The sequence below is a fragment of the Micromonas commoda genome, chromosome 6, assembly GCF_000090985.2.
Source record: "Micromonas commoda chromosome 6, complete sequence".
Classification (NCBI taxonomy): domain Eukaryota; kingdom Viridiplantae; phylum Chlorophyta; class Mamiellophyceae; order Mamiellales; family Mamiellaceae; genus Micromonas; species Micromonas commoda.
In genome coordinates, this window is record NC_013043.1 from 815,396 (window position 1) to 841,726 (window position 26,331).

At 67.0% G+C, this 26,331-nt stretch overlaps 16 protein-coding genes across 16 annotated transcripts; 9 read left to right on the forward strand and 7 right to left on the reverse strand.

Annotated features, from left to right (window-relative positions):
* Window positions 1-5: 5 nt before the first annotated feature.
* MICPUN_105738 (predicted protein) lies at window positions 6-914 on the reverse strand (the record flags this gene model as incomplete). The annotated part of the gene is made up of 1 exon (XM_002503224.1): window positions 6-914. One exon carries the CDS (start codon window positions 912-914, stop codon window positions 51-53), a length of 864 nt encoding a protein of 287 aa, XP_002503270.1. The 3' UTR covers window positions 6-50.
* A 278-nt stretch (window positions 915-1,192) lies between these two features.
* Window positions 1,193-3,394, forward strand: AMI6 (glycoside hydrolase family 13 protein; the record flags this gene model as incomplete). Its single annotated transcript, XM_002502864.1, has 1 exon — window positions 1,193-3,394. The coding sequence occupies one exon, from the start codon at window positions 1,193-1,195 to the stop codon at window positions 3,392-3,394; it is 2,202 nt and encodes a 733-aa protein (XP_002502910.1).
* Window positions 3,395-3,807: 413 nt separating this feature from the next.
* Window positions 3,808-4,519, reverse strand: MICPUN_71325 (predicted protein; the record flags this gene model as incomplete). The annotated part of the gene is made up of 1 exon (XM_002503225.1): window positions 3,808-4,519. A coding segment is annotated over one exon (712 nt), but the record flags the coding sequence as incomplete, so codon positions are not given.
* An 889-nt stretch (window positions 4,520-5,408) lies between these two features.
* On the forward strand, window positions 5,409-6,569 carry MICPUN_97570 (predicted protein; the record flags this gene model as incomplete). The annotated part of the gene is made up of 1 exon (XM_002502865.1): window positions 5,409-6,569. One exon carries the CDS (start codon window positions 5,409-5,411, stop codon window positions 6,564-6,566), a length of 1,158 nt encoding a protein of 385 aa, XP_002502911.1. The 3' UTR covers window positions 6,567-6,569.
* A 204-nt stretch (window positions 6,570-6,773) lies between these two features.
* On the forward strand, window positions 6,774-8,006 carry MICPUN_59409 (predicted protein; the record flags this gene model as incomplete). Its single annotated transcript, XM_002502866.1, has 1 exon — window positions 6,774-8,006. The coding sequence occupies one exon, from the start codon at window positions 6,774-6,776 to the stop codon at window positions 8,004-8,006; it is 1,233 nt and encodes a 410-aa protein (XP_002502912.1).
* Window positions 8,007-8,201: 195 nt separating this feature from the next.
* MICPUN_59410 (predicted protein) lies at window positions 8,202-11,357 on the reverse strand (the record flags this gene model as incomplete). Its single annotated transcript, XM_002503226.1, has 2 exons — window positions 8,202-9,080; window positions 9,114-11,357. The coding sequence occupies 2 exons, from the start codon at window positions 11,355-11,357 to the stop codon at window positions 8,202-8,204; spliced, it is 3,123 nt and encodes a 1,040-aa protein (XP_002503272.1).
* Window positions 11,358-11,635: 278 nt separating this feature from the next.
* Window positions 11,636-12,399, forward strand: MICPUN_59411 (predicted protein; the record flags this gene model as incomplete). Its single annotated transcript, XM_002502867.1, has 2 exons — window positions 11,636-11,914; window positions 12,097-12,399. The coding sequence occupies 2 exons, from the start codon at window positions 11,636-11,638 to the stop codon at window positions 12,397-12,399; spliced, it is 582 nt and encodes a 193-aa protein (XP_002502913.1).
* A 110-nt stretch (window positions 12,400-12,509) lies between these two features.
* Window positions 12,510-14,177, reverse strand: MICPUN_59412 (equilibrative nucleoside transporter family; the record flags this gene model as incomplete). Its single annotated transcript, XM_002503227.1, has 1 exon — window positions 12,510-14,177. The coding sequence occupies one exon, from the start codon at window positions 14,175-14,177 to the stop codon at window positions 12,618-12,620; it is 1,560 nt and encodes a 519-aa protein (XP_002503273.1). The 3' UTR covers window positions 12,510-12,617.
* A 144-nt stretch (window positions 14,178-14,321) lies between these two features.
* MICPUN_59413 (predicted protein) lies at window positions 14,322-15,172 on the forward strand (the record flags this gene model as incomplete). The annotated part of the gene is made up of 2 exons (XM_002502868.1): window positions 14,322-14,585; window positions 14,763-15,172. The coding sequence occupies 2 exons, from the start codon at window positions 14,322-14,324 to the stop codon at window positions 15,087-15,089; spliced, it is 591 nt and encodes a 196-aa protein (XP_002502914.1). The 3' UTR covers window positions 15,090-15,172.
* Window positions 15,173-16,375: 1,203 nt separating this feature from the next.
* Window positions 16,376-16,764, forward strand: MICPUN_59415 (predicted protein; the record flags this gene model as incomplete). The annotated part of the gene is made up of 1 exon (XM_002502869.1): window positions 16,376-16,764. A coding segment is annotated over one exon (389 nt), but the record flags the coding sequence as incomplete, so codon positions are not given.
* A 143-nt stretch (window positions 16,765-16,907) lies between these two features.
* Window positions 16,908-19,068, reverse strand: MICPUN_59416 (predicted protein; the record flags this gene model as incomplete). Its single annotated transcript, XM_002503228.1, has 1 exon — window positions 16,908-19,068. The coding sequence occupies one exon, from the start codon at window positions 19,066-19,068 to the stop codon at window positions 16,963-16,965; it is 2,106 nt and encodes a 701-aa protein (XP_002503274.1). The 3' UTR covers window positions 16,908-16,962.
* Window positions 19,069-19,208: 140 nt separating this feature from the next.
* On the forward strand, window positions 19,209-19,976 carry MICPUN_59417 (predicted protein; the record flags this gene model as incomplete). Its single annotated transcript, XM_002502870.1, has 1 exon — window positions 19,209-19,976. The coding sequence occupies one exon, from the start codon at window positions 19,209-19,211 to the stop codon at window positions 19,974-19,976; it is 768 nt and encodes a 255-aa protein (XP_002502916.1).
* A 103-nt stretch (window positions 19,977-20,079) lies between these two features.
* On the forward strand, window positions 20,080-21,581 carry MICPUN_94539 (predicted protein). The gene is made up of 2 exons (XM_002502871.1): window positions 20,080-20,195; window positions 20,323-21,581. The coding sequence occupies exons 1-2, from the start codon at window positions 20,142-20,144 to the stop codon at window positions 21,571-21,573; spliced, it is 1,305 nt and encodes a 434-aa protein (XP_002502917.1). The 5' UTR covers window positions 20,080-20,141; the 3' UTR covers window positions 21,574-21,581.
* Window positions 21,582-21,621: 40 nt separating this feature from the next.
* ODA-LC3 (dynein 16 kDa light chain, flagellar outer arm) lies at window positions 21,622-22,286 on the reverse strand (the record flags this gene model as incomplete). Its single annotated transcript, XM_002503229.1, has 2 exons — window positions 21,622-21,992; window positions 22,157-22,286. 2 exons carry the CDS (start codon window positions 22,284-22,286, stop codon window positions 21,622-21,624), a joined length of 501 nt encoding a protein of 166 aa, XP_002503275.1.
* A 118-nt stretch (window positions 22,287-22,404) lies between these two features.
* Window positions 22,405-23,385, forward strand: MICPUN_59421 (predicted protein; the record flags this gene model as incomplete). Its single annotated transcript, XM_002502872.1, has 1 exon — window positions 22,405-23,385. One exon carries the CDS (start codon window positions 22,405-22,407, stop codon window positions 23,383-23,385), a length of 981 nt encoding a protein of 326 aa, XP_002502918.1.
* Window positions 23,386-23,528: 143 nt separating this feature from the next.
* Window positions 23,529-25,467, reverse strand: MICPUN_59422 (hypothetical protein; the record flags this gene model as incomplete). Its single annotated transcript, XM_002503230.1, has 2 exons — window positions 23,529-23,578; window positions 23,634-25,467. The coding sequence occupies 2 exons, from the start codon at window positions 25,465-25,467 to the stop codon at window positions 23,529-23,531; spliced, it is 1,884 nt and encodes a 627-aa protein (XP_002503276.1).
* Between the last annotated feature and the right edge of the window lie 864 nt (window positions 25,468-26,331).

A 26,331-nucleotide genomic window follows, 5' to 3' on the forward strand; every position in this document is an offset into this window, starting at 1 on the left:
AGGTTGTAATTGCCTTAAACATTTCATATTTCAAGTTTCAACACGTCAACTCAGAAGAAGCCGCCGGTGTCCCACAGGACCCCCCGCGTGGTCACCCCCAGGGTCAGGATGAGCGCGGGAACAGCCACGAAGATGGCGATTCCCACCGTCAGCTCGTTCCACGTCCCGCCGGTGTACTCGTCTCCGGCCCAGTTGTCGGAGTAGAGGTCCTCCCTCTCGCGCTTCTTCTGGGGAGGCGCCGGAGGGACGCCGAGGTCCGCCTTCGCCGCGTTCCTCCGCCTCTGCTCGTCCCTCTCCCTCTCCTCGTCGCTGGGGGGCCCCCTCACGGCGTCCACCGCCGCCTTGGTCACGCTCACCTCGCTCTCCACGACGACCGTGCACTCGTACGCGCGGGTGCTCCGGATGGCGTCGTTGACGAATGCCAATCGCTCCGTGCCGTCGATGAACCAGAGCTCGCCGTCGTTCACCGGGTCCGAGACCGCGACGAGCCGCTGACCCGGGGTGACGCCGGCGGCCTCCGCGGCGCTGCCGATGGCGACGCCGGTGACGAATATCACCGGTCCCTCGCGCTCGTCCAGGATCACCTTGTCGAACTGGAGCGTTCGCCTCGCCTCCTCCGTGCTGACGACGAGGTCGATAGTGCCGTTCTCCACGTCCGCGCCAGTCGGGACGGCTTTGGCGCGCACGGGGCGAATTGCGACGCGGTTAGCGTCGACGCGACGGGAGAGAAGGCTCACGCCGATCTGGGCGCGGGTTGCCCCGCATCGAACCACGGACGCTGCGCAGGACATGACGTGTCGACGGCGCCGATGTTGATTGTGATATTTCCCGGGCTCTTGCTTGGCAAAACACTTTCCTACACTTGTCAGGCCCTCCTTGATCCAGTGTCCGGCCCAGATTTGTTCTGTCCACATGGCGATCGGTGAGGAACTTTCACGCAGCCGCGCCGCCTTCAAAACTGGAGTAATAGACCCTGGCAACACCCCAGTCAACTCCAACTCAAGAAATTAGACCGTCGCACGCCCGAACCAGAAAAAAACCGGTTGCTCGTTGTGGATAGAGGGGCGCAGTTGTTTGAAACGTCGTTTCGAGGCTGTCCGGCGGGCACTGTTGTCCACGCGTGGGCACTCTCAAGGGAACGTAAGGTCCCAAAAACCCTCCGCGACTCTAGATCTGAGCCGCATCGACCCGGATGGCCGCCCTATCGACCACCGGGCCCGCAGCCGTGGCCCGCCCGGCGCGATCTCTCTCGCTCACGACCCGCAGGAGCACCCATGCGAGGGCCCCCGCCGGTCGCGCCCGAACGGTGCAGGTGCAGGCGCAGGTGCGCATCCAGTTCGAGCTCGAGGGCGCCTCCCCCGACGTCAGGGTGATCGGTAACCACCCCGCGCTCGGAAACTGGGATCCCGCCCAAGGCCTCCGCAACGGCGACTACATCACGCTGGAAGACCCCGGCGCCATGAGGCTCGAGTACAAGTGGCACAACGGGAGCGAGTACGAGATGGGCGGCAACCGCATGGTCGTCCTCCCGGACGCCGCCGATCGCGACGTCACCCTCGCGCTGGCCGTCGTCGATCGCCTTCGCGCGGTCCCCGACGTCGTTTACCAGCCCCCCGTCGTGCAGCAGCAGCAGGCGCCCCCCCCCAATGTGCCCACCGTCGAGCCCGTGTACAAGGGTCAGCCGGCACAGTACGCGGGTCAGTCCGGGTACGACGGCTACCAGGCCCCGGTCAACATAACCTACCACGATCACCACGATCCGTACTACGACGATCACGATCACGACAACGACAACGACGTCATCGATCACTCGTACGGCTCCTACCAGGCTCCCGCCGCCTACCAGGCTCCCCCCGTCCACGAGGCTCCCGCCTACGAGGCTCCCACGCGCTCCTACCACGACGAGGCGTCCCCGGGGGCCAGCATCGACGACGGCGCCAAACGCATGCAGTTCGTCCCGGTGTCCGCCGCGGGCCCCGACGCGGGCGATCGCAAACCCGACGGCTCCGGTCCCCCGCGCTGGTTCCGCGAGGGCGTGGTGTACTCCATCCAGACGCTCGGCTTTTGCGGATGCGAGGGACCGCCGGGTTCGTTCTCCGAGGGGGAACGGCTGATGAAGCTGCTGAACGAGGGGTGGATCGAGCACCTCGCCAGGCTCGGGTGCACGGTGCTCTACCTCGGCCCGCTCATGCGCGCGTCGCACGATCTCGGCCACGGGTACGACACCGCGGATTACTTCCAGCTGGACCCGCGCTTGGGAACTGTGGAGACGCTTCGCGCGGTGGTGGACGCGTGCCACCTCCTGGGCATCAGGGTCATCGTCGACGGCGTGTTCAACCACACCGGCCGCGATCACTTCGCGGCGCAGGACGTCGTGAGGAACGGGAGGAGTTCGCAGTACTGGGACTGGTACAGGGGCGCGAGGGAACTTCCCGGCGGCGGCGCGGAGATCCCGGGCTGGGAAGGTCACGCGGGGCTGCCCCAGCTGAACCACCAGAACCCGGACGTGCGCCGCCACATCACGGACTGCGGCAGGTTTTGGATGTCGAGCGAGGGCGCGAACATCGACGGGTGGAGGCTCGACGTCGCGCACGAGGTGGCGCCGGAATTTTGGCGGGAGTTTAGCGCCGCGTGCCGAGACGCCAAGCCCGACTGCGTGCTCCTCGGCGAGCTCATGCACGGCGACTACAACACCCACGTGGGCCCCGGGCTTCTGGACAGCGGGACCAACTACCAGCTGTCCAAGGCGCTGTGGTCCTCTCTCAACGACCACAACTACTGGGAGCTGGCGCACTCGTACGGCCGCGATAAGGACATGTACGGCGCCCTCACCATGCTCAACTTTCTCGGCAATCACGACCAGATGAGGATCCACAGCCGCCTCAACAACCCGTCCGCGCACTACCCGCTCGCCGCCGCGTCCATGATCCTCGGCCGCGGTGTGCCGTGCCTCTACTACGGAGACGAACTCGGCGAGCAGGGCAAGCCCGGGGGCCCCGAGGGCGACCTCGCCATGCGCCGCGCCATCGACCTCCGAGACGCCCTCGCGAACCAAAGCGCGAAAGACGTCGCCAGGCGCACCGCCGAGCTCGTCGCGCTGCGCAGGTCGCACGAGGCGCTCCGCGACGCGGACGCCGATCAGGTCCCGCTGGCGCACACCAACGAGACCATGGCGTTCGCGAGGGTCGCGCACGGCGGCGCGTCGGCCGTCGTCGCCTTCAACAACTCGGATAACTCCCAGCGAATGACGCTGCCCGTGGGCGAGAAGATCGGGGCACACGACGGGTGCGAGTTTGAGGAGCCGCTCGCAAACGGTCAGCGGCTGCACGTGTCCGGGGGACAGCTCCACGTCGAGCTGCCCCCCAACGGGCTCCGGGTGTTCCTCCGCGTGTAAACCGGGGGAGGAGACGGAGGGAGACGCGACGTCAAACTTCGATACTTGCACACATACATATGATAACTTACGCGGTCCGCCCAGACGATGGACCTTATAATAATTAAACCGCACGCTTCAACACGAAAAGCCTCACCTCGCCAGGAGCGCGGCGTCCACGCTGCCCGGACCGATGCCACCGAGCCTTCCCTTAGCCTTACCGCCGGGGCCCTTTTTCTTGGGGCCCCACGCCGCCGCGATCACCGCCGCCATCTCCTTCTCCTCCGCGGTCATCGCTCCCTTTCGCCTCCACGAGGTCCTGGCTCGGATCACCTCCGTCTCTTTTCCGTCGTCTCCCAGCTTCACCAGCTGGTGGAGCACCCGCGCGTTGTCCTCCTCGATCACCACACCCTCCGCCGACCCCTCCCGCGCGGTCACCGCGGCGATGACGTCTCCGTAGCCGCACTCGCTCTTGAACTCGATGTCGAGCTCGCACAGCTGGTAGTCGGTCCACATGTCAACCGGGACGGATTCGAGTATCCACTCGGTGTACACGACGTTGTTGACGTGACCGTTCATGTCCAGGTCCAAACGGTCGCCGGTGAACGCCTTGGGCTGGGACAGCGGCAGGTTGGTGTTCCTGACGTCCAGGAGCTTGGGCATGACGTAGTCCTCGCCCATGATGTAGTTGTTGAGGAGCGCGTGATAGTTTGTCACATCCTCTGTGGTTTTCTTGGGAATTCGAACCATTCGGCGCTTGGCGACGTCGAACGCGACCCATCTGCTGGTCGCCGCGCCCACCGCCCGGCACGTCCCCTCCGGTCCATCGCACAGCACGAGCTCGAAGTCTCTCCGCGCCGACACGCTCCGCTCCACCTCGACCCAGGTCTTGACCTCCACCTCGTCGCCCCAACGCGGGTACTCGTGCACCTCTATGTGCATCTGCGTGCAAACGAACGCCTGGTTGTTGCTCCGCATCTCCGCCGGGGAGGACTGGCCCTTGCCCCACATGGCCTGGATATGATTGCACGCGCACTCCTGCATCATGGACGCCACCGTCCTCATGGTGCACGCCTTGTCCGGCCCCACCTCGTCGAATCGGACGGGGAATATCTCGCTGAAGACGCGTCCGTCCTCGATGAGCGCGCGGACGTGCACGGGCGGGGGCGCGTCGAGCCCCTGGGTTCGCTGGTCGTAGAACACGGCCGAAGGGACATGGGACGGTCTCTCGGAGACGTCCCGGAGGCGCGGCGCGAGGGAAGGACCGTCGCCGGACGCCTTTCGACGGACCACAGGTTGGGGGGACCGGATTCGGTTGGGCGGATTGAATTTATGCGCACCTCGCCGGTCGTTATCCGACCGCGCGAGGACCTGGTGCGCGGACCCGCGCGCGTGGACGGCGAGGGAATTCATCTCGCCGGTCCCTGCGAGGACTGGAGAAGGGTCGCGAGTGACCGTGCGACGCACGCACGTGCCGCGACCGCGCCGATGAGTTCTGGCGGGACGCGCCGAATTCGCAACCGGTATCTAAAAGGCCAAGTGGGCACGCTTCTGGCCGAGATACGTCCCAGCCGCTGGACACGGCAACGATAGGCCCAGATTGTCCGAGGCAGAATTTTAACCAAAACGTACGAGTTCGTGGTTAGGTTCTCGACCGGAAACTCGAAATATGGGTGTTGAGCTGTGGATTCTCAATGAAATGAAGAACGCATCTCAGTCGATATCATACGATCGAAGGCGAAAAGACCACCGTCGCGTCAGCGCCGACTTTTCGACAACGTTTCGTTCAAACAACCGCCCCTCGCAATCGCGCCTCCCGTCACACCGAACCCGCCTGTTCGTCGAGCGCAAGTTCACCACGATGTCCGTCACGACGACCGCGATGTCCGCGGCGATGTGCTCACCCGCCTCCGCCATCGCGCGCCGCGCGCGGGTGCGCTCCACCGCCCCCGGGGCTCGCCGGCTCAGGGCGCCGCTCATCGTCGCCGCCTCCGCCGCCCCCGCTGAGGAGGCCCCCGCCGCGAACGAGCGCTACATGGCGCGCGGCGTCTCCGCGTCCAAGGAGGACGTCCACGCCGCCATCGCCAACGTCGATAAGGGCCTCTTCCCCAAGGCGTTCTGCAAGGTCGTCCCCGACCTCCTCACCGGCGACGAGGAGTACTGCACGTGCATGCACGCCGACGGCGCGGGCACCAAGTCCTCGCTCGCGTACATGTACTGGAAGGAGACCGGCGATCTCTCCGTCTGGCGGGGTATCGCGCAGGATGCGGTCATCATGAACACCGACGACCTCCTCTGCATCGGCTGCGTGGACAACATCCTCCTCTCCTCCACCATCGGCCGCAACAAGAGCCTCATCCCCGGCGAGGTGCTCAAGGCGCTCATCTCCGGAACCGAAGACGTCCTCGCCACCATGAGGGACAACGGCGTCGGGATCATCTCCACCGGCGGCGAGACCGCGGACGTGGGCGACCTCGTCCGCACCGTCATCGTCGACTCCACCGTCACCGCGCGCATGAAGCGATCCGACGTCATCTCCAACGACGGCATCCGCGCGGGCGACGTCGTCGTCGGCCTCGCGTCCTACGGCAAGGCCACCTACGAGACCGAGTACAACGGCGGGATGGGCAGCAACGGTCTAACCTCCGCCAGGCACGACGTCTTTCACAAGGCGCTCGCCGCCAAGTACCCGGAGTCCTTCGACGCCTCCGTTCCGAGCGACCTTGTGTACTCGGGCAAGTACGCGCTCACCGACGTCGAGCCGGAGACTGGGTTGACGGTGGGCAAACTCGTGCTCTCGCCGACGCGCACGTACGCCCCGGTGGTGAAGAAGCTGCTCGATTCCATGGATCGGAGCGACATTCACGGCATGGTGCACTGCTCCGGCGGGGCGCAGAGTAAGGTTGGCCACTTCCTGGTGGACGGACTCCACGTGATCAAGGACAACATGCTGCCGGTGCCGCCGCTGTTCAGGCTGATCAACGAGTGCAGCGGCACGGAGTGGAGCGAGATGTACAAGGTGTTCAACTGCGGGCACCGCATGGAGGTGTACGTCTCCCCGGAGAACGCGGAGAAGGTGATCGAGGTGAGCAAGAGCTTCAACATCGACGCGCAGGTTGTGGGGCGGGTGGAGGCCATCGAGGGCAAGTCCAAGGTGACCGTGAAGAGCGAGTACGGCGAGTTCACGTACTGATGAGCAAACGGGCAGGGTTTCGCGGGGTGTGTTGATATATGCAGCGAGCGAGGGATGCGTCCATGTAATGTAACAGTCCAAAGTAGACGCCACGCAGCGCCGCGTCTTCGCACGCGCGGTGAAAGATCTGGTTGAAGGGCAGATGAGATGCGGCAACAGCATCCAAACACCCTTCACAACGGGACGCGCGGGTCGGGGCGCGCCGCCATGGGGATCAGGGTGAGGGCGAGCGCCTTCGCTCACCCCAAGTCCCCGCACGTCGCCGCGTTGGACGAGCGACACTTCGTCTCCGCGCTGCAGCTCGTGCTCCCGCGCGGGGGCGGCGACGCCGGCGATGGGGCGAGCGCGACGGAGGGTTTCGCCGACGTATCGGACGCGCTTCGACGCCGGGGTGCCGGCGGCGGCGTCGACGGCGCGACCTCGCTCGTGGGACCCGCACCGGACGGCGACGACTTTCGCGTCGCGCGCATGACCCTCGCGCAGCTCGTCGACGACGCCTTCCTCGCGCAGCACGTCCGCCCGGAGTCGGGCGCGCGATTCTTCGCGTGCCCGCTGGACGGCAGGCTCGACGCCGACGACGTCGTCGCGATAACCCCGTCGGGTCACCTGCGCGCGTCGTTCACCCCATCGACTCACGCGCGCGCGGGCGTCACCGGCGCCAAGACGGACCGCGGGACGCTCAAGCACGAGGCGAGCGTCCACCTCGCGAAGAAAGAGTTTGTCCCCGGCGAGCCCTTTCGCGACAGGCTGGTGGCGTGTCTCGCCAGGCTGGACGAGGAGGGCGACGGGCGCGGCGTCGGTTGGTACGCGTGCGCGTGCGAGAGAGCAACGGACGGCGAGCCCCTGGCGGTCCGATTCCCGCCCGGCGTCGAGAGCGAGGGGAGGCGAATAACGCATTCGCGCAGGCTAGTTCGACGGGGCGGGGAGGACGACGGGGACGGGGAGGGACCGCCGGCTCCCCCCGTCGAGTTCTTCCGTCGCGACCGGGGCGACGAGGCGTGCGCGATGGACGCCGACGGGGACGGGGACGGGGACGAAAAGTCGGCACCCGGGGACGGGGACGACGGGGACGACTGTGGGGACGTCGCGACGCGCCTCGCGGGTTTTCACGAGTGGATCGGCGCCGTTGCGGCTGGGGTCGGGCGCGAGGCGTGGGTCGGGACCGCGGGCGACCAGGAGGCGTGGGTCGGGACCGCGGGCGACGACGTCGTCGCCGAGGCGCATCGGTGGGAGGGGCTGCTCACGCCCAGGATGGTTCGAAGCGCAGTTGAGTTTTGCGCGGATGCGGTGGACTCGGGTCGGTATCCGTGGGCGGCGGTGACGTCGTGGGGGTTTCCGGAAGATCCAACGAGGGCGCCCGGGGCGAGCGGTTGCGGCGAGCTGACGTTCGCGGTGACGCCCGGGGGTCGGTACCTACTCTTCGCGGACTCGTCGTCGTGAGGACGCGGGCGGACGCGCGTGTCTTGAATATCAACTCTTGTATTGCAAACAGCAGCGAGCTTGTCTAATAAAGCTCGCTGTGGAAACTGAAACCATGATGGCATGTCACTCGGGTAATACGTACACACTGCAGTTCTTGATACGATGACGATGGTGTCTCCGCGCTGATGGTACAGGTTTCTTCCCGGACGCTCCTCAGTCCTCGTCCTGGGTGGAGGCGTGACGGGTCGGGGACGCGGAGTTTTCCTTGGAGCCGCTGCCGCTGCCCCCGTTGTTGCTCCCCCCGCCGCTGCCATCCTCGCCCTCGTGGCTGACGTCGTCGCCGCCGCTGCCCTGCTTCTCCTCAGCCTCGTGCTCGTCGTGGTCATCCACCTCCTCGCCCTCCTTGAGCCTGACAAACTGACCCCGGACTCGCGGCCTCGCCTCCGCCAGCCTCTTGCGGCTGGCGTACCTCACCTTCTTCTCAAAGTTGCGCTCCTTACGCTTCTTGAGGAAGCGGGCGATTGCCTCGGCGCGTCGTTCCGCCGAGGTGGACGCGGCGCCAACCCTCCCAAACGTCTCCTGCTGGTGCTGCACCGCGCCCTGGAGCACGCTGTAAAACTTGGAGACAAACTCAGCCGCCGCCGCGCTCGAGCCGAGGGGACCCGCGGCGGACGCGGAGACAGCCGCCGCGGACGCCGCCGCGCCCATGTGCTGCGCGTAGAGCATCGGGTCAACGCCCGGGGGGCACGGCGGGAAGGGGTTCATCGGCGGGGGGTTGGTCCCGTCGCCCGGCTGGCCAATCGGCGGAAACGGAAACGGCGGGAAGGGCATCCCCGCCGCCGCCGCCGCCGCCGCGGCCGCGGCGGGGTTGGGGGGCATGCCGAAGAAGGGCGGCATGCCGGGGTAGCCCGGAGGCATATGCATCTGCGCGGCGGCGGCGGGCGCTTCACGCTTGGCGGCGTCGTCCAGCCCCGTGCCCTCCTCCGCCACGGCCGCGATGCCCGCGAGCGACGCGAGCGCCCCCTCCGCCCTCGCTCCCTCGCTCCAGGGTCGGGGTGTCGCCAGTCTCGTTTTGCGCGTCTGGCTGGTTGTCTCGTTTAGTTATCAAAGTTCTACTCAGTTTACGTCCATGCCGCCACCCTTGGGGCCGTTCTTGTTCACGTCCATCCCGAGTTTTTCCAGCAGATGATCCGTCTCCACCTTGCTCACCAGCAGGTTCACGCTGCTCTTCCCCTTCCAGCACGCGATGGCGATCTCCTCCGGCGAGCACCCCGCGGGCAACGCGCTCGCATCCGCCGCTGATATCCTCGGCACAAACACGCACGAGCCGCTCACCGCCGCGTTCACCTCCGCCTTCGTCGCGTCGTCCATGAACTTGGCCCTGTCGGGCTTCTCCGGGTCCTCCGCGCCCGGGAGCTGGAGGCTCCTCCTCTGGAGAATCAGCCTGAGCTCGTCAATCGTCGGGTGGATGATCTGCCGGTTCACAAACGGGAGCATCACGTGCAAGCCGTCCTGCACCAGCCTGTAGTCGCACGCGCCCTCGGATGCCGTCGCGTCCTTGTGCTCCTGCCTCTCGAAAACCTTCAAACCCGCGGCGATCACCTTGAGCTGCTCCCTGTGGTCGGCGGCCAGGTACTCGCGCAAGCCGTCGGTGAGCGCGTAGATTCGCTTGGGGCGGGTGTTATCCGCGGTGCGCGTCACCGCGTTCTTATCCAGCGGGAGCTTGGCGAGGTCGATGCCGTAGGTGTCCCTGATGCTATGAATCACCTTCGTATCGGAGACGGGGAGGATTGGGTCGAGGCCGCCGAACTGGGAGCCGCCGCCCTGCCTGTTCCTGGTGCCGCCACCGCGCACCTCGGTCAGGAGCAGCTCCGCCTCGGGCTCCAACGGGGCGCCGCCGTTCGCCGCGATAGCCTCGCGCTCGGCCCTCAGCTCGTGGGTGTTGACCAGGGTGAGCTCAACCTTGACGCTGTCCTTCACGACGTTAAGGTCCGTCTTGATCGTGATCGGGCCCTTCAGTTTCTTGGGCCCCGGGTTGAGCGACGCGGGCATCTCGGCCACCTTCTCGAACACCGCGATGAAGAACCCGCCGGTGTCGTCCTGGTGGGGTAGGATCCTCATGCACCGCTCGAGCGGGAGCTTCGCGTAGCTCGGGTCGGGGAACATGGTGGGGTGCACCTTGGCGACCTCCTGGGCCTCCTCGAAGGAGTTGGCCTTGCCCGCCTTGGTGTGAACCTCCCAGGTGTGGATGCCTGGACTGCGGACGAGCTTGGGGAGCTGGTCGGACATGTCGAGGAGCTTGAGCGATCCCTCACTCTGCTGGAGAAGCGCAGCGACGACGGCCTCGTCCTCGATGGGGTTGAAGGTGCACGTGCTGTATACCAGCCTACCGCCGATCTTGAGCAGCTGAGCCGCGCGGACGGCGATCTTGAGTTGCAGGGGGTGGAGGCCGTTGCCGTTGCCGACGCTCCACCTGGGCCAGATGTCGGGAGCCTTGCGCATGGTGCCGTCACCGGAGCAGGGCACGTCGCACAGGATAGCATCGAACTGGAACGTCCTCCCGCCCCTGGACACGATATCGGGGAAGTGCTGCGCCTCGTGGTTGGTGACGAGCAGGCCCGGGGAGTTGGCTCGCTTGGTCTGGTGCGTCAACAGGTTGCACCGCTTGAGATCCACGTCGTTTGCGATGACAAAGCCGGTGGGAAGCTTCTCCTTCTCCTCGCCCAAGGAGCCGTGGAGCATCTCCAGCAGCTGGAACGTCTTGCTCCCGGGCGCGGCGCACATGTCCAGCACCCTGTGGTCCGGGGTGATGTTCAGGAAGAACGCCGGAATCATGGACACCGTCTCCTGCCGCGTGATGGATCCGTACTCGTTCGCGCGCTTGACAAAGTCGTGGATGGACTCCAAGAACGGGAGGCGCCTCAGCTGCTGCCTGCTGTAGTTGAACTGCCACGCGAGTCGGTCCGGGTACCATCGGACGGCCCGCGGGGGTTCGACGACGTTCCCCTCCTCGTCGATGGACTGGTCGCCCTCGTTCACCTTGGCGAAGAGCTTGTTCTCGATCTGGTCCCTGATGTCCAGCGCGAACTTGCCGGTGCCGTTGATGCGGAAGGAGGTTGGGAGCGGGGTGCGAAGGGACTCCATGAACGCGTCCCACTCATCCTCGGGGACGATCCTCTGGCCCTTGTAGTACTCCTCGAACTTCTCGTTCTCCTTGCAGTACGGCTTGTATTCGCCCTTCGCGTCGGGAACGCGCGATTTCTTGGGATCCCAGACGTTCTCGCGCTTGCCCTTCTTGAAGTCGCGCTTGAGGATGCGGTCGTCGCCGCCGCCGCCCTTGCGCTTCTTGTTGTTGTACCGGCCGCCCATTTTCGTTTGTCGAACGCGCGTTCGTCCAGTGGGAGTGCGGCGTGCAGTGAGAGCGCGGAGGTGGAAATCGCACGAAAAAGCGGCGGCGGCTGGGCGGCTGCCGCTCGCAAATTTCGACTCAAGAACGAGGGTTCGTCGGAGAAAGCGAAAAAACGATAGCGCGACAGTTACAAGTCCCGCCACCCGCACCCGTGTGTCTCCTCATTTCTCTCAGATCGTCACTCGCGCCGCGACACTTCTCCTCCGCGCGCGCGCATCGGAGACTACGAGTTTGCAGCATGGGAGACTACGACCGCGGCGGCTGGGGCAACCAGGGCGGCTTTAACCAGGGCGGCTTCAACCAGGGCGGCGGTTTCAACGACCGCGGGGGCGACAGGGGCGACTCCTACGGCGGAGCCTGGGGAGGTGGCCGCGGCGGAGGAGGTTCCCGAGGCGGAGGCTTCTCCAACGTGAGGCCCGGCGACTGGTCGTGCCCCAACGGATGCGGAAACGTGTTCGCGTCCAAGTCCAACTGCTTCCGCTGCGGCGTGCCCAAACCCGAGGGCGCCGGCGACTCGGTGCGACGCGCGTTCCCCAGATCTCTCCCGCCCCGAACCGCGATTTCGCCGCGCCACGAATAACCTACGATACGCGCCACGCCCACGTCTCGCTCGCTCGCTCGGAAAAATGTTCCAAATGTCCCAAATGTCCCCTCGCTTCCCTCGCTGACGCGCCCCTCCTCCTCCCCCCGCGGTACCAGTACGATCAGCAGGGCGGCGATCGCGGCTTCGGCGGCGGCTGGGGCGGCGGCGGCGGCTACCGCGAGCGCTCCGCCCCGTCCCGCCGCCCCGGCGACTGGGACTGCCCCGCGGGCTGCGGCCTCGTCTTCGCGTCCAAGTCCAACTGCTTCCGCTGCGGCGTGCCCAAGCCCGAGGGCGCGGGCGACGACTTCAACGGCGGCGGGAACTTCAACGGCGGCGGCGACGTCAACGGTGGCGGTTACGTCGACCCCGGGCAGCCACCCCGCGACCACGGCGCCCCGCCGGCGCAGGGCGGCTACTGAGCCAGTCGCGAGACGGACCGGCTTCCTCGCGGCGACCCGATGACAGAATTGACGGTTCGAGCCCCCCGCGGGTAGCGGGCGCTCGCCGTCGCGTGACGAATCGAATTGTGTTTGTGTCCTACTACCTACCGTGTTGTTATGATGATTGACCTACGTGCATCGTGCGTGTGCGACGATTCGTCACCACATGATGATAGTCTCCCTATGATAAGTCACCCTCATGACTGCAACAGCGAGTAAAGAGCGAAGCTCGCGACGGATCCGGCGCCCAAACCCGCGATGCACGCGAACGACATCTTCACCCCTTCCTCCGCCCTCTCCCGCGGTACCAACCGCGAAGGTCCGTACATCATGCACACCGACGCCAGGTGCCCGTTGGTGAAGGCCAGCGCCGCCACGAGCAGCGCCGGCGCGACGTCGGTGCCCGCGAGGAACCTCGGGAAGCGCCACCTCCCCGGGACGACGACGTTGCACGCCCACAGCGGCGGCACGAGCGCGAACCTCGCCAGCGCGCACGCAAACACGGAACGGCCGCCAGGCGCCGCACCCGTCGTTAACGAAGTCGTCGCACCCGTCGTCGTTGACGAAGTCGTCGTCGTCGTCGTTCGAGGATACACGTTCGCGAAGGCGCGCCCGCAAAGGTCCCCGACGTTGAACACCAGGAAGAGCGTCGGCACAAACAAGTCGCCGAGGAGCCGCGACGTGCCCCGCTCGGGTCGTCGCAAACACGGGGGCGACGTCGCGCCGTTCGCGGCGCTGCAAACGGAGCTGGTGACCGCGGGGAACACGCACAGGGTCACGGTGAACGTGAGCGCGACGGCCAGGCGGTAGAACCACCTGCCGTCCCCGGCTGTCCCCGCCGCCTCCCCGTCGTCCTCGTCCTCCCCGTCGTCCTCCTCCGCCGTCTCGTCCCCGTCGCCGTCCCCCCACGGGTCCAGCAGCGGCACCGTCGTCGCGTCGCTGTCTAACCTGTGGTGCGACGGCGCGGATCCCATGCCCCTCCGGTTGGGCCCCGACAGCTGTGCCGCCCTCGCCGCCGCGGCTGCGTAAAACGGGATGCGTTCCAGGAACCGAGTCGACGCCGCGCACCCGAACACCGCGAGCGCCGAGGTGAAGAAGTACGCCGCCGCCTGCGCCGCGATGGCGTCCGCCTCTTCGTCCGACGCGTCGTCGTCCCCTGATCTCCCGGCCGCGGTGGAGAGGAGCGCGATGACCGCCGTCGCGATGCCGGCGACGGCCTGGCCGGACATGATGGCCTGGTTGTACACCGGCGGCAAGACGGACGCCAGGGCGAAGCTTCCGGCCTGCACGAGCGCGGTGAGCACGCCGAGTGTCATGAGCGTGACCAGGGTGATTGCCATCGTGGCATCGCCGCTCATGCGCCTCGCGTACGTGATGCAACCCGTCAGCGCGAGTAGGACGGCCATGGCGAAGAGCGGCGCGGTCAGCATCGCCCCGGGCGAGAGCCTGTTCGCGACGCCGGTCACCACCATCGCGTACTGCGCGCACGCGTTGGTGAGCAGGTACACCACGCCGAACACGCTCTCGAAGCTGTCGGCCAGCGCGGGGGTGAACGGCGGCGCGAAGAGGCGGACGTCGAAGTACGCGCGCTCCGTGATGAACACGTTCCAGGGGAACATGGTGCCAGCCCCGGCGAGGAGGAAGACGATGTAGCACAGCCCAAAGCGGTCGTCGCGGGGGCGGTCGTCGTCCGGGCGTTCGGGATCCGCGTCGGCATCCCCGAGGAGGTGGTCCGAGGTCGACGCGTCGCGCGCCATCGCCCCGCGACCCCGAGCGGGCGCGTTCGCTGTGGCGAGCCCCTGGCGCGGGAAAGTTCACGAGCCCAGCAGCTGGCCACGTTCGCGTCCTTGGCTGCCGAGGGATAAATACCCCAACCCTCACTCTGCGTTGGCACGTCGAACATGGCCACCGTCCTCAACTCATCCATCGCGGTCTCGCGCGTGACCGTCGCACCCCGCGCGGTGCGCGCTCGCACCGTCGCGGCCCACCCCGCGGCGCGACCCGCCGCGTCCTCCTCCTCCTTCGTCGCCTCCCCCTCCGTCGCCTCCTCGCTTTCCAAGAGAAATCGGCTCGCCACCACCGGCCTGAAGGCCTCGGTCGCGCGCAACGTTGGCTCCACGCGCCGCGGAGGTCTGGTCGTCCGCGCCGCCGGCGATGAAGGCGAGGTGAGAACGCGCCCGATACGCCTCATCAGCTCCCGATCCTCCCCGCGCGACGCGTAGCGTCATCGTCACCGCCTCGTCACCAATAATTAGCCGAATTTCTATCCGAAGGAGAGCGCGTTGGCTGCGATCTTCCCGCCTCTTCGTCCTGACCTTCGCTCCCCAAACGACACGCCGTAGGCTCCGGGCTTCTTCTACACCCGCGCGGGCGTCATTGCCATCGGCGTGGGCGTCACCGGCGCCGGGTTCGCGCTGTACTACGGCCTCCAGGCTAACGGGGTGGATCCCATCTGGGCCGGGAACATCGTGCAGCTCACCTTCGTGCTCGGCCTGACCGTGGCGTGGGTCGGGTCCTACGTGAGCCGCGTCATGAACAAGGACATGACCTACGTGAAGCAGCTCAAGGACTACGAGGACGCCGTCATGGCCAAGCGGCTGGAGGAGCTGCCGGAGGCGGAGCTCGAGAAGATGATGGAGGAGATCAAACGCGTCGACGCCCCGAAATGAGCCAATATATACCGAGTCGAAACACTCAACCCACGCGTGCATAATACATTGTCTATAAGATTGTCACATAGCCGTTAACGTCTAATACTCCGCCGCCCCGTCCCGGTCGCGAGCCGCCCACGCCTCCCTGTCTCGCGCGATCCTTCCGGAGATGGCCGGCATGGCGCGCCTGTCCAGGAACGGGTACTCGCCCACCCACGTGTTCGTTCGCGGAAAGTACGCCTCCCGCACAGCCTCGAACCGAGCGAAATAACTCTCGTCCGATCCGACCACCATCTCCACCTCGTCCCCCTCGCGTATCTTCGCGTGCTGCCTCTGCAGCGGGACCCTGAGCTCCACCCTGGCGCCGCTGTAATCGCCCACGAGCAACGACAGCATCCAGGTCTCCCGCGAGACATCGCGACGATTGCCGAAATTGCCAAAATTCTCATCGGACGAGCCTCGATACCCCCCCCCGTCCGACGTCCGTCCGAAGCGCTCGTCGAAGTACCCCGGGCCCGGGGCGGCGTCGCGCGTCGCCACCGCGAGGACCCTGGCGCGCCACAGCCCGATGTTCCGTCCCGCGCGCGCCGCGGAGTTCCTTCGCGCGGCGAGCGCCACCGGCGCCCACAGGAAGAACGTGGCGGTGGGCACCGCGAGCAGCGCCGTGAGGTTCACCGTCGCCACCAGCCCGACGAGGCTCAGCCCCAGCCGCTGCACCGCCGTCTCCGGTCCGCCCCAGAAGTACGCGTACTGCTCTCCGGTGGCTCCGATGGGTAACAGCGACTGTATCTCGCGCTGGGTGAGCAGCGTGACGTCCGGGGGGGGCCCGCCGGGCGGCGCCTGCCGCTCGTAGTCGTCCCGCGATGCGGACGACGACGGGGCGCGCGGGCCGCCGTCGTAGTAGCCGCCGTCGTAGTAGCCGCCGTCGCGGTAGCCGCGCGCCCGCGCGTCGCGTGGATCGTACGAATAGTCGTAGTACTCGTCCCCGCGGTCCTCTTCGGGGGCGCGTTCCCCGGCGTTTCGGGCTCGCGCGAGATGCACCGCGGCGTCCTTTCGTCGGCGGCCGCGAGGATGGCGCAGAGAGAGCGCGCTCGACGTGGAAGCGCGCTGTGAGCGGGCGGCGCCGGACGCGTGTGAGGCGAGAAGAGCGCGTCGCGCCGCGGGAGCGGTGGTGACGGCCCTCGAGACGGCGCTCGATGAGGTCGACGCGTGCATCGTCGCGCGCTCGTCGCGGCAAAGAATGCTGCCCTAACTTTCACATGGAGTGTCTGGCGTCAGATTATTCGGGCGCTCGCGGCGCGACCATGCGCGCGGCGCTCCTCGCGGTCGCGCGTCGCGTGCCCTCGCGAGTCGCGTCGGCTTCTGCACGCGGCCGAGATGTCGCGACGACCGCCGGCGCCGGCACCCGCGACTCGCCCTTCGACCCGGCGGCGGAGGACGCGCCCGTCGTTGACATCGCCGAGCTCCAAACCGGGGCGGTGTTCACCCGTCGCCGTGCGTTCACCGCCCACGACGTCGCCTCCTTCGCGTCCCTGGCCGGTGACCACAACCCCATACACGTCGACCCGGACGCCGCGACTGCCGCGGGCTTTCGCGACGGCCCGGTGGTTCACGGCATGCTGTGCGCGTCCATGTTCTCCGCCATCATCGGCACAAGGTTCCCGGGCGCGGTGTACGCCACGCAGTCCCTCGCGTTTCGAAAGCCGGTGCGCGTGGGGGAGAGGGTGCGGGCGGAGGTGGAGGTGACCAGGGTGGGGGGCGGACGGGTGGCGTTCGCGACGAGGGTGGTGAGGGAGGAGGACGGGGAGGTGGCGCTGGACGGAGCAGCCGTGGCGCTCGTCAGACGATGACGCTTTTTAGATGGCTAGAGTAATGCTAGTAGAGTAGCTCTTCACTTGTCGCCGCCGAGCGAGGCGAACATGCTGTCCAGCCTGGACCCCCCGCCGGTCGACGAGTCGGTACCGCCGGATCCGCCTAATAACCCACGTCCGAGCCCGAACCTCGACGCGCGGGACGAACTCCCGGGCGGCTTCGCTCCCGGGGGCTTGGCCACTCGCAGCTCCCCCGTCCGTTCCAGCGCGCTCGCCAGCCTCTCCTTGTTACGCTCCCACCTGCTCTCCGGTCGCTCGTCGCTCCTCGGCTGCGAACGACGCCCCCCGGCGGAGAGCAGGCCAGCGCGCTCGACGTCCACGTCACCACCCCGCCCGCCCAGGTCCGCCATCTCCGACTCGCGCCCCATGTCCCCCGACGCGAGCTCAAAGTAGTACGGAGAGCCCGAGCCGATCTTCGGCTTCGTCTGATTTTGCATGGCGGATCGCTCGCGCTCGGCGATCCGCTTGCCGTCCGTCGTGTGCACGTTGCGCTCCAGGTCCTTCTCGTCGCTCTCGAACTTGTACTTGTCACGAAGGGACCCGCCGAACGAGCTGGTGCACGCGCTGAAGATCTTATCGAAGACGCCAAACGCGAGCGCTCCGCAGTAAAACACGAGAATCGCCGGAAACACCGCGGCGAAATTCCTCGCGCTATCCGGAACGCCGTCCACGAACTTACGTCCAAACGTGGTCTCCTTGTTCGCGTCGCCCTCCCGGAGGGACGGGACCATCATGAGGAAGTTGAGCGAGAGCGGGGCGGCGAACCTGCACGTCAGCGCCGCGTTGATGAGCAGGGAGAAGGAATCCGTGTGCCCGGGCACGAGCGCGTAAAAGCTGAACATGCCGAGTCGGAACAGCGAGTGATACGCGCACCAGCACATGTAACCCAGCGGGATGGCGACCGCCATGTGCAGGCCGCCCTTATCCTTCGCGGCGCGGACCATCGCGCTGAACGGCGACACGTCCGCGCCCTCCATGGCCTGCGTGCTGAACATGGTGCCCTCGGCCCACACCGTCAGCACGGAAAACGCGCCCAGCGCGACGGCGAGTACCCTGAGCAAAACGGGCTCCACCCTGCACTTCCACCACCACTCCACAGCCTCCACCGCCTCGCCGTACCGTCCCTGCCTCGGGGCCCGGAGCGGCGACCGGAACCGCCGCTGCCCGCCGTCCGGCGTCATCAAACACCCCCGGTCGCCCAACCCCCCAGCGCCGGCGCCGCAGTTGAAAACCGCCTCAGCCTCGATCGCGTTCTCCACCGCCACGGCGTACTGCGCCGCGGTGCGCCGATACACCCGCGTGCGACGTCGTAGCTCCCTGCGCAGGGCGACGAGGTCGGAGAGCTCGTCGTAGTCGTAATCGAGGACGCCGTCCACGTCGTCGTCCACCTTGTCCATGGCGCCTTCAAACGCGGACGACTTGGGCGTCTCTCGCGCGATGACGGCGACGGCCCAGGCGTAGACGTGGTGCCGCGGGATGACCTCCCGCGTCGTCTCCGACGCCTTGATGACCTTACGCAAACCCACGAAGGCATCCTCCAGGGCCCTGGACGCGACGCCGAGTCTCCGATGGGCCTCCGCCTGTCGCTTGGCCACATCCGCTCGGCGCCAGATGATCTTCGGGACGTCCACGAGGCCGAAGCCGAGGGCGAAGATGCCCGCGCAGATGCCGAACATGGTGGAGGACGCGAGCGCGAACGTCGCCATGCTCTCGCTGGTCATCGCGCCGTAGGACGTCAGCAGTATCGCGCCCAGGAGCAGGATGAACACGATGACGCCGTAGAAGATACCGTTCTCGCGGAGGCTGGTGGACGCGCGAGCCAGCGCGGAGAAGTCTCCGGCGTCCTCGTACAACTGGTGGAACGGCAGCACGAACCACGTCAGGGTGAATGTGATCCAGTAGGACAGGTCCCACAGCGTGCTCAGGCTGGACGTTTCCTCGTCGTACATCGTCGCCGCGACGTCCGCGGGGACCAGGGCGACGATTGAGAGAGACAGCGTCCAAGACACCATGACCATGAACCGCACCGCGAGGTCGCACTCGCTCGCGGCGAAGTAGTGGAGCATGTAGGCGGTCACCAGGGTCACCGCCAGGATGGCGGGGACGCCGTAGCTCGCCTCCCCCATTGCGAACCCAGGTGGAGCCCCGAACGCGGCACGCGTCGCGAAAATGAATGTGAAGATCCGTCTCGACCGTCTCACCTCGACTCGCCGCGCCTTTCGGGCTCGTCACTCACGCAGCACGCGAGACGCGCCGCCGGGACCCGATGCTCGCCGCGCTCGCGCCTCGCGCGCTCCCCGCGCGAACAGCGCCCGCGCCCCGTCCCCGTTTCGCCCGCGCGAGCGCCCCGTCCGCCGCCCGTGCCCCGTCGCGCGCCGCGCCCCGAGCCTCGGGCGACGCCGATAAGGTCGGGACGGTCGTGGGCGGCGTGGCGGGTCCGGACGAGGGCCCCATCGACGAGTCCTCTTTCGGCGCGACCCCGTGGGACCCCGCTGACGGCGAGGACCCCATCAGCGACGAGGTCCTGCTGAAGATCGTCCTGTCCCAGATAAGCGACCAGGAGGTGAACGAGCTCGTGTGGACCGCGCTCGGGTACGTCAAGGAGATCGAGCTCGACATGGAGACGCTGACGGGCAAGGAGGTTTGGAAGCCCACGAACGTGTTCCCCAAGTGGGCCGCGGCGTACCCCGAGGCGCCGGACGTCATCGGCGTGACGCGCAAGTACTGGCCGGAGATTGACGCGCCCGTCAAGGCGGCGTGCGCCGCGTTGACCAGATCCGTCGCGGACGACCACAAGCAGGGGCTGAAGAAGACCCTCCGCAGGCTCGGCTGGAAGGGCTACCGGATGGATGGGCTCACGCCCAACATGACGCGCCGGGCGCAGGCGGCGAATTGGCTGCTGTACTACAGGCGGGAGCTGCGTGGGGTGCCGATCGAGGAACTGAAGAGGCGGAGGGAGGAGAGGCGGAAGCGGGAGGAGGCGGAGCAGCGGACGGACGCGCCCACGGGCACCACCAAGCAGGGCGTCGTGTAAAAGTTAGAGAACCAAACCCTTCAACCCTCGAGTTGTCGAGAGCAGAGTGGATCAAACGTCGCGTCGACCATAGAAATCCCCGTCACCATCCGGTCACAGATGGCCGCGCCGTCCCTCAGCTACGCCACCCACAACCCCTCGCGAAGCACCGAAACCGCGAGGGAGATGTCCGCAATTCGCACCGCCGAACCCTTCGGCGAGGGCGTACCCTTCGGAGACGTGCGTACCTCGTAACCTTCACCGCCCCGCGCCCTCTCCCCGGGCGCCCCAATTTTTCGTTGTTGCTTTTTTCTAGGTTTCCGATGTTGACGCGCCCCGCCGTCCACTCGTCTTCCCCATCCAACAGCCCGGGTGGTACACCAAGTTCAACTCGCCGTACTACACCCAGAGCCACGTGGAGTACCGCGCCAAGGTGAGGGCGTTCGTGGAGAAGGAGATCATGCCCCACACGCACGAGTGGGACGAGAAGAAGTCCTTGCCCCTGGAGCTGTACCGCAAGACGTACGAGGCTGGCATCCTGCCCGGCGTCGTCGGGTCGCCGTGGGCGGGTGGCATGGGCGCGCACCTGGACGTCAAGGGCCCCAAGGATTTCGATTACTTCCACGAGCTCATCATCCTGGACGAGTTCGGGCGATGCGGCAGCGGCGGTGTGCTCTGGGGCCTTCTCGAGGGCGTGCACATCGGGCTCCCGCCGGTGCTCAACTTTGGCAGCGAGGATCTTCGCGAGCGATGCGGCTTGCGCGTCCTCCGGGGCGAGGCCACCATATGCCTGTGCATCACCGAACCCTACGCGGGTAGTGACGTGGCCAACATCAGGTGCACCGCGAAGAAATCCAATTGCGGAAACTTCTACGTCGTCGACGGCGAGAAGAAGTGGATCACCAACGGCGTGTGGGCGGATTACTTCACCGTCGCCGTGCGAACCGGCGGCTCCGGCATGGGCGGCATCTCCCTCTTGCTCATAGAGAAGACCATGCCCGGCGTTCAGTGCCGACGTATGGACTGCATGGGGGTGTGGGCGAGCGGCACCAGCTTCATCACCTTCGAGAACGTCAAGGTGCCCGTGGGTAACCTCATCGGCGCCGAGAACAACGGGTTCAAGTACATCATGCACAACTTCAACCACGAGCGCTGGGGTTTCGTGGTGCAGGCGAACAGGTTCGCCAGGGTCTGCTACGAGGAGGCGTTTAAGTACGCGCACAGGAGGCGGACGTTTGGTAAGAGGCTCGTGGAGCACCCGGTGATTCGCGCCAAGCTCGCGGACATGGTCCGACAGATCGACGCGACGCATCACCAGATGGAGAACATCACGTACCAGATGTGCACCATGCCCAAGGAGCAGAGCGCCAAGGCGCTGGCGGGAATCACCGCGCTCGCGAAGGTTCAGTCCACCAAGGTGTTCGAGTACTGCGCCAGGGAGGCTGCGCAGATCTTCGGGGGCGCGTCCTACGTCAGGGGCGGGCAAGGGGAGAAGGTCGAGAGGCTGTACAGGGACGTGAGAGCGTACGCCATACCGGGCGGGAGCGAGGAGATCATGATGGACCTCGGCGTCCGCCAGGCGATGAAGGAGTGGGACGCCGTCCAGTCCAGGATGTGATTGTGATGTACGATAACAACTCGGCCACGCCACGAGAAACCAAACCATTCACTCGTTCTCCCCCATGAGCGCAGCCTGCGCCGCCGCCTCCGCCGCCGCCTTCTCCTCCTGGCGCTGGATCCACATCGGGTTCTCCTCCAAGACGTCGGCGTCGGCGGACGTCGGCGCGTGTTCCCTGAGCAACGCTTCGATCTCGGGCATGTTCGCGCCCGCGACCGACGCCACCTGCGTGCCGTTCCGGTAGAACAGAAAGTGTGGCATCGACTTGCCCCGGTACTCCGCGAGTAAATCGTGAGACTCCGCCTTGCAGTGGAGGACCACCGCGCAGTTCTGCGCGTACTCGGCCTCTTTTTGGATTCGCTTCAGCACGGGCACGAGGGGTTCGCACCGCCCGCCCCACTCCGCGTACACCTCGATGACTGCGTCGGTGTTGGATATCGAGTCGTGCGAGTCAGTTGAAAGGTCGTCGGAGAGCGTGGAGGGATGCGTGGGGACGATGGGGACGGGGCGATGAGGGACGCTCGGGGTTGGGTTCAAATCGGGTGCCCGCCGAGGCGGGGAGACTTGGGATCGTGGCGCGCACCCTTGAGTCCCTGCTCGCACAGCTTGTCCTTCAGGAACGTATCCGCCTCCGCGTCGGTCTCGCCGCTGACCGCTATGCTCATCGACGCCTTCTCGTAGACATTTCGCTCCACGACCGCTGCTGCCGCCATCGTGGCGCTCCAGACGTGTGTGCCAATTTTGGCTCTCGATACACACTCCACTGCTCGACAGTAGAGTTTGCCACGCTGTACACGAAACGCTCGCCACTGAAGGGTGCGCGCCCCCGACATGCAGATTCGCGCCTTATCCGGCGAGCCACTCGGCGTCGAGGTTCTCGGCGCCGACTTACGGACCGCCACCGCCGAGGACGTCGAGCGCATGGTGGACGCCATGCACAGGACCGGTCGCGGCGTGCTCGTTGTTCGGGACCAGCACCTGGCCCCGACGGATTGCGAAAGGGCGTGCGCGATGCTCGCGCCTCACTTCGTCGCGCAGCAGCCGTACACCCGCTGGCCCGGCCAGTCCAAGCCCATCCCGGGCTGCCCACACCTCGCGCTGCTGGGTAACTACCGCGCCAGGGAGGATAACGAGTTCGGCATGGACGTCGTGAAGGGCGAGGTCATCGGCGAGTACAAGCCGGCGAAACAAAATCTCGAGGAGTGGCACACCGACGGGAGCTTCCTGCCGAATCCGAAGGTGGCCATCGCGCTGTACGCGCCGCAGCTCGACGACGCGCTCCCACCCGAGGGCGGCGAAACCCGTTTCGCCAGCTGCACCGCCGCGTTCGAAGCCCTCGCCCGGGAGGAACAGGAGAAGCTGCGTGGCCTGTGTTCGGTGCACTCGTGGGAGAAGTTCATGCGACTGCTCGAGTCCCGCGATCCGGGTAGGCAGAAGGTGACGGCGGAACAGATCGCGGAGAAGCCCCCGCAGCTCTGGCCGGTGGTCAGGACGCACCCGGTGACAAAGGCGGAGTCGCTGTACATCAACCCGAAAAACACGGCCGCGGTGGTGAACAAAGCCACCGGCGAACCCATCCCGGAGGAGGACGCCCGGAGACTGGTCGATCGACTCGCCGAGGCGGTGGTTGGCGACGGGCTGCCCGGTAACTCGAAGGTTTACGCGCACACGTGGAAGAGAGGGGATTTTGTCATATGGGACAACAGGGTGCTGCTGCACGCCGCGTCGCCGTTCGACGCGGAGAAGTACCAGCGTCTGCTGTTCCGGATGGAATTCAAGGGGGAGCCCGTGCTCGGGCCGTCGACGCCGTGAGCGGAGTTTACTTTTTTGTCTACTCGACTCGTCGTTTAATGACTAAGGTCCCGGCGTGGCCGGGGCTGCGATTGGCTGCACTTTGAACTTCTTGCCGGCGATCTCGTCCTCGTCGGCCGCGTCCATCTGGGACAGCAAAAACTCTACCCACTGGTCCGCCACGGTCTGTTTCTCCTCCTCCGGAGTGAGCGCCCTCGCCACGTGCACCGGCGTCTGCAGCGCCGTCTTTGCCACCGTCCCCGCGAAACCGAGAGCGCCGAACGCCACCCGCACGGGCGCTGTGGCCACCGACCGAATCAGACCCGGCTTTGCAGCCGCCCGCTCGCCCAGCCCCATCTTCGACTTCTCGTCCTCGCTCATGTTCAGCATCCTGGCCATGAGCTCGAGGACGTCGGGCGATTGCTCCCGCTCAAAGTACGTCAAGAGCAGCTTGGACACGATCCTCTTGTCCAGAAGCTCCGTCGACGAGTCCATCAGGTGCTTCGCCTGCTGCATGCTCTGCTGCAGCGCCTGCCTCGCCTTGCCCGCCTCGCCGATCGCGCGCTGCGTCTCGGCGGCGGCGGCGTCCGCTCTTTCCTTTTCGGCTCTCGCGTCGCGCTCAGCCCCGCTCGCTCGCTCGTTCGCCGCGGTGACCTGCTCCTTGGCCACGACGAGCTCCGCGGCGAGGTGCGCGTTCTTCTCCCGCAGCGCCTGGGCCTCCAAACTCAAACGCCCCCGCGCCTCCTCGTCCGTGTTGAAGATGTCCATCGCCACCTGCAGGTTGGCCAGCTCGCGATCCTTGGCGTCGACGGCGACGCGCATCACCTCCAGCTCCCTCTCTGACGCGGCTAATCGCGCGGTGAGCTCGTTCACCAACGCCGCGTGCTCCTCCTCGCGTTCTCTGACCAGCGCCGTCGCGTTGAGCTCGGCCTCCTCGACCTTCGCGTCGTCCTCCTCCTCGAGCTCGAGCAGGTGGTGGCGCAGTCGAACGAGCTCCTTCTGATTCTTCTCAATCTCCGCGTCCCGCGCCTCGATCTCCCCTCGCGCGCGGGCGCGCTCCCGCGCGAGCGCGTCGCGGAGCTCCTCAGCCTCCGCGCCGTTGTCGTCCTCGCCGGCTCTGGCCGCGGCAGCCTCGGCCTCCGCCGCCGTCGCGCGCTCCTCGGCTCGAGTCAACCGCCGTCGGAGCTCCTCCTCCTCCGCCGCTGCCTCTTCCAACCTACCCGCCCACGTCGCCTCCACATCGCCCGCCGCGGCTCGCACCGCGCGAAGCTCCTCCCTGAGGGCTCCGATCGTCGCCGCGTCGTGAGCGGCGGACGCGGCTCCGTCCGCCTCCACCATCGCCTCCATCATCGCCGCCGCCTTCCGCTGCTCACGCTCCATGGCCTCGGCCACCGCCGCGGCGACCGCGCGCTGCTTCTCCGTCTCGGCCGCCCTGGCGTCGGCGTCGATCCGACGCCGGAGCCGCGCGGTCTCCTCCTCGGCCGCCCTGGCGCGTTGCTCCAAAGCGGACATGGACGCCGCGATCGGCGTGCCGCCCGGGGAGGTTGGAACGACGCTCGGAACGGCCCCGACGACGCCCGAGGTGGGGGAGGCGGCGGCGGCGGCGCGCGGGGGCTGGGGCGGCCGAACCGGAGTCATCGTCGGGGTGGTAACCTCAGGTTGCGGCGGCGGCGGCGGCGGCGCGGTCGTCGATTGGGGAGCGACGGGGGTCGGAGGAGCCGGGGGTAGGCTTCCGTTCGGGACGTACGGCCGCAGGCTTCCGGGCTCGGCGGGCATGAGGCCGCTCGTCGCGGAGGATGACGGCTTGGCACGCGCCTCTGACGCGTCCCCCGCCTTCTTGGCGCGTTCCGCGGCGAGCCTCGCCCTCAGCTGCGCGAGCGCCGAGCTCTGCGAGGGCGCCGGCGCGGGCGAGTCGATCCCGTCGTCCGTGCCGTCCAGATCTTCATCTTCATCGTCCCCATCCTCGCTCCACTCCGCGTCCTCGTCGTCCTCGTACAGCGGGTTGTCGACGGAGTTGTCTAGGAAATCGCCCACCACGTCGCCGACCTTCGCGGACGCAGCCTTGGCCTTGGCCGCGAGGCCGACGAGCGCGCCCTGCAGCATACACGCGGGACGGAAGTGGTGACCAAACGGTAAAAGTCCGCGGCTTCAGTTCTGAGCGAACCGGCGAGGCGGGACTGGTGAGCAAACAATTTCGGCCCATGTTTGGAGCGCGGCGTGATCATGACCATCCCCAAGCAAGAATCGACCGCCTGGTACCCGCCCCCGGCTCCGTCACGATCGCACCAGCGAATCGCCGTCCAGCGAGACTCGAACGATCCTCCCCTCGACCCCGCCTCCGCCTCCACCCGACCCGCCGACCCTCTCCCTCGGCACCTCCGCCTCCACCTCGAACCTCGCGCCCTTCTTCGGCACCGTCACCAGCTCGTCCCCGCGCGTCACCAGCACCACGCACCTCGCGCTGTCCCGCGCGACGATCCCGCGCGTCCCGCACAGCGACGGCCTCTCACACGCCGACACCGTCACCGCCGCGCCGACCAACTCCGCCGACCTGAGCCGACGCTCCGCCTCTCTCTCGCCTTTTGCCTCTCTCTCGCCCCCCGCGGTCCCTCCGGAAGAGCCCCCCTGCAGAAGACCCGCGACGTACGCGCGCCACAGCTCGTGTAGGGGAAGGAACGTCTCCCACCTCGCCTTGTGCACCGGAACGACGGCGCGGCCGCATCGGCGGCGTCGCGCGGCGGCTCCGACGAGCCTCGCGTCCCGCCCCGCGCGCGCCAATCGTCTCGCCCTCGCGGCTCTCACCTCGTCGACGCTGAACGCCCCGTTGGCGCTGTCCAGGAGGAGCGCCTTGTCCTTGGTCTTGGAGGTTATGACGGCCTCGGCGTCGGCGCCCGCCTTCGGGTTGGTGGCGACGAGGTCGCGGAGGTGCTGCTGGATCCACGCGCGCCTCGTCGCCGCGTCCGAGGC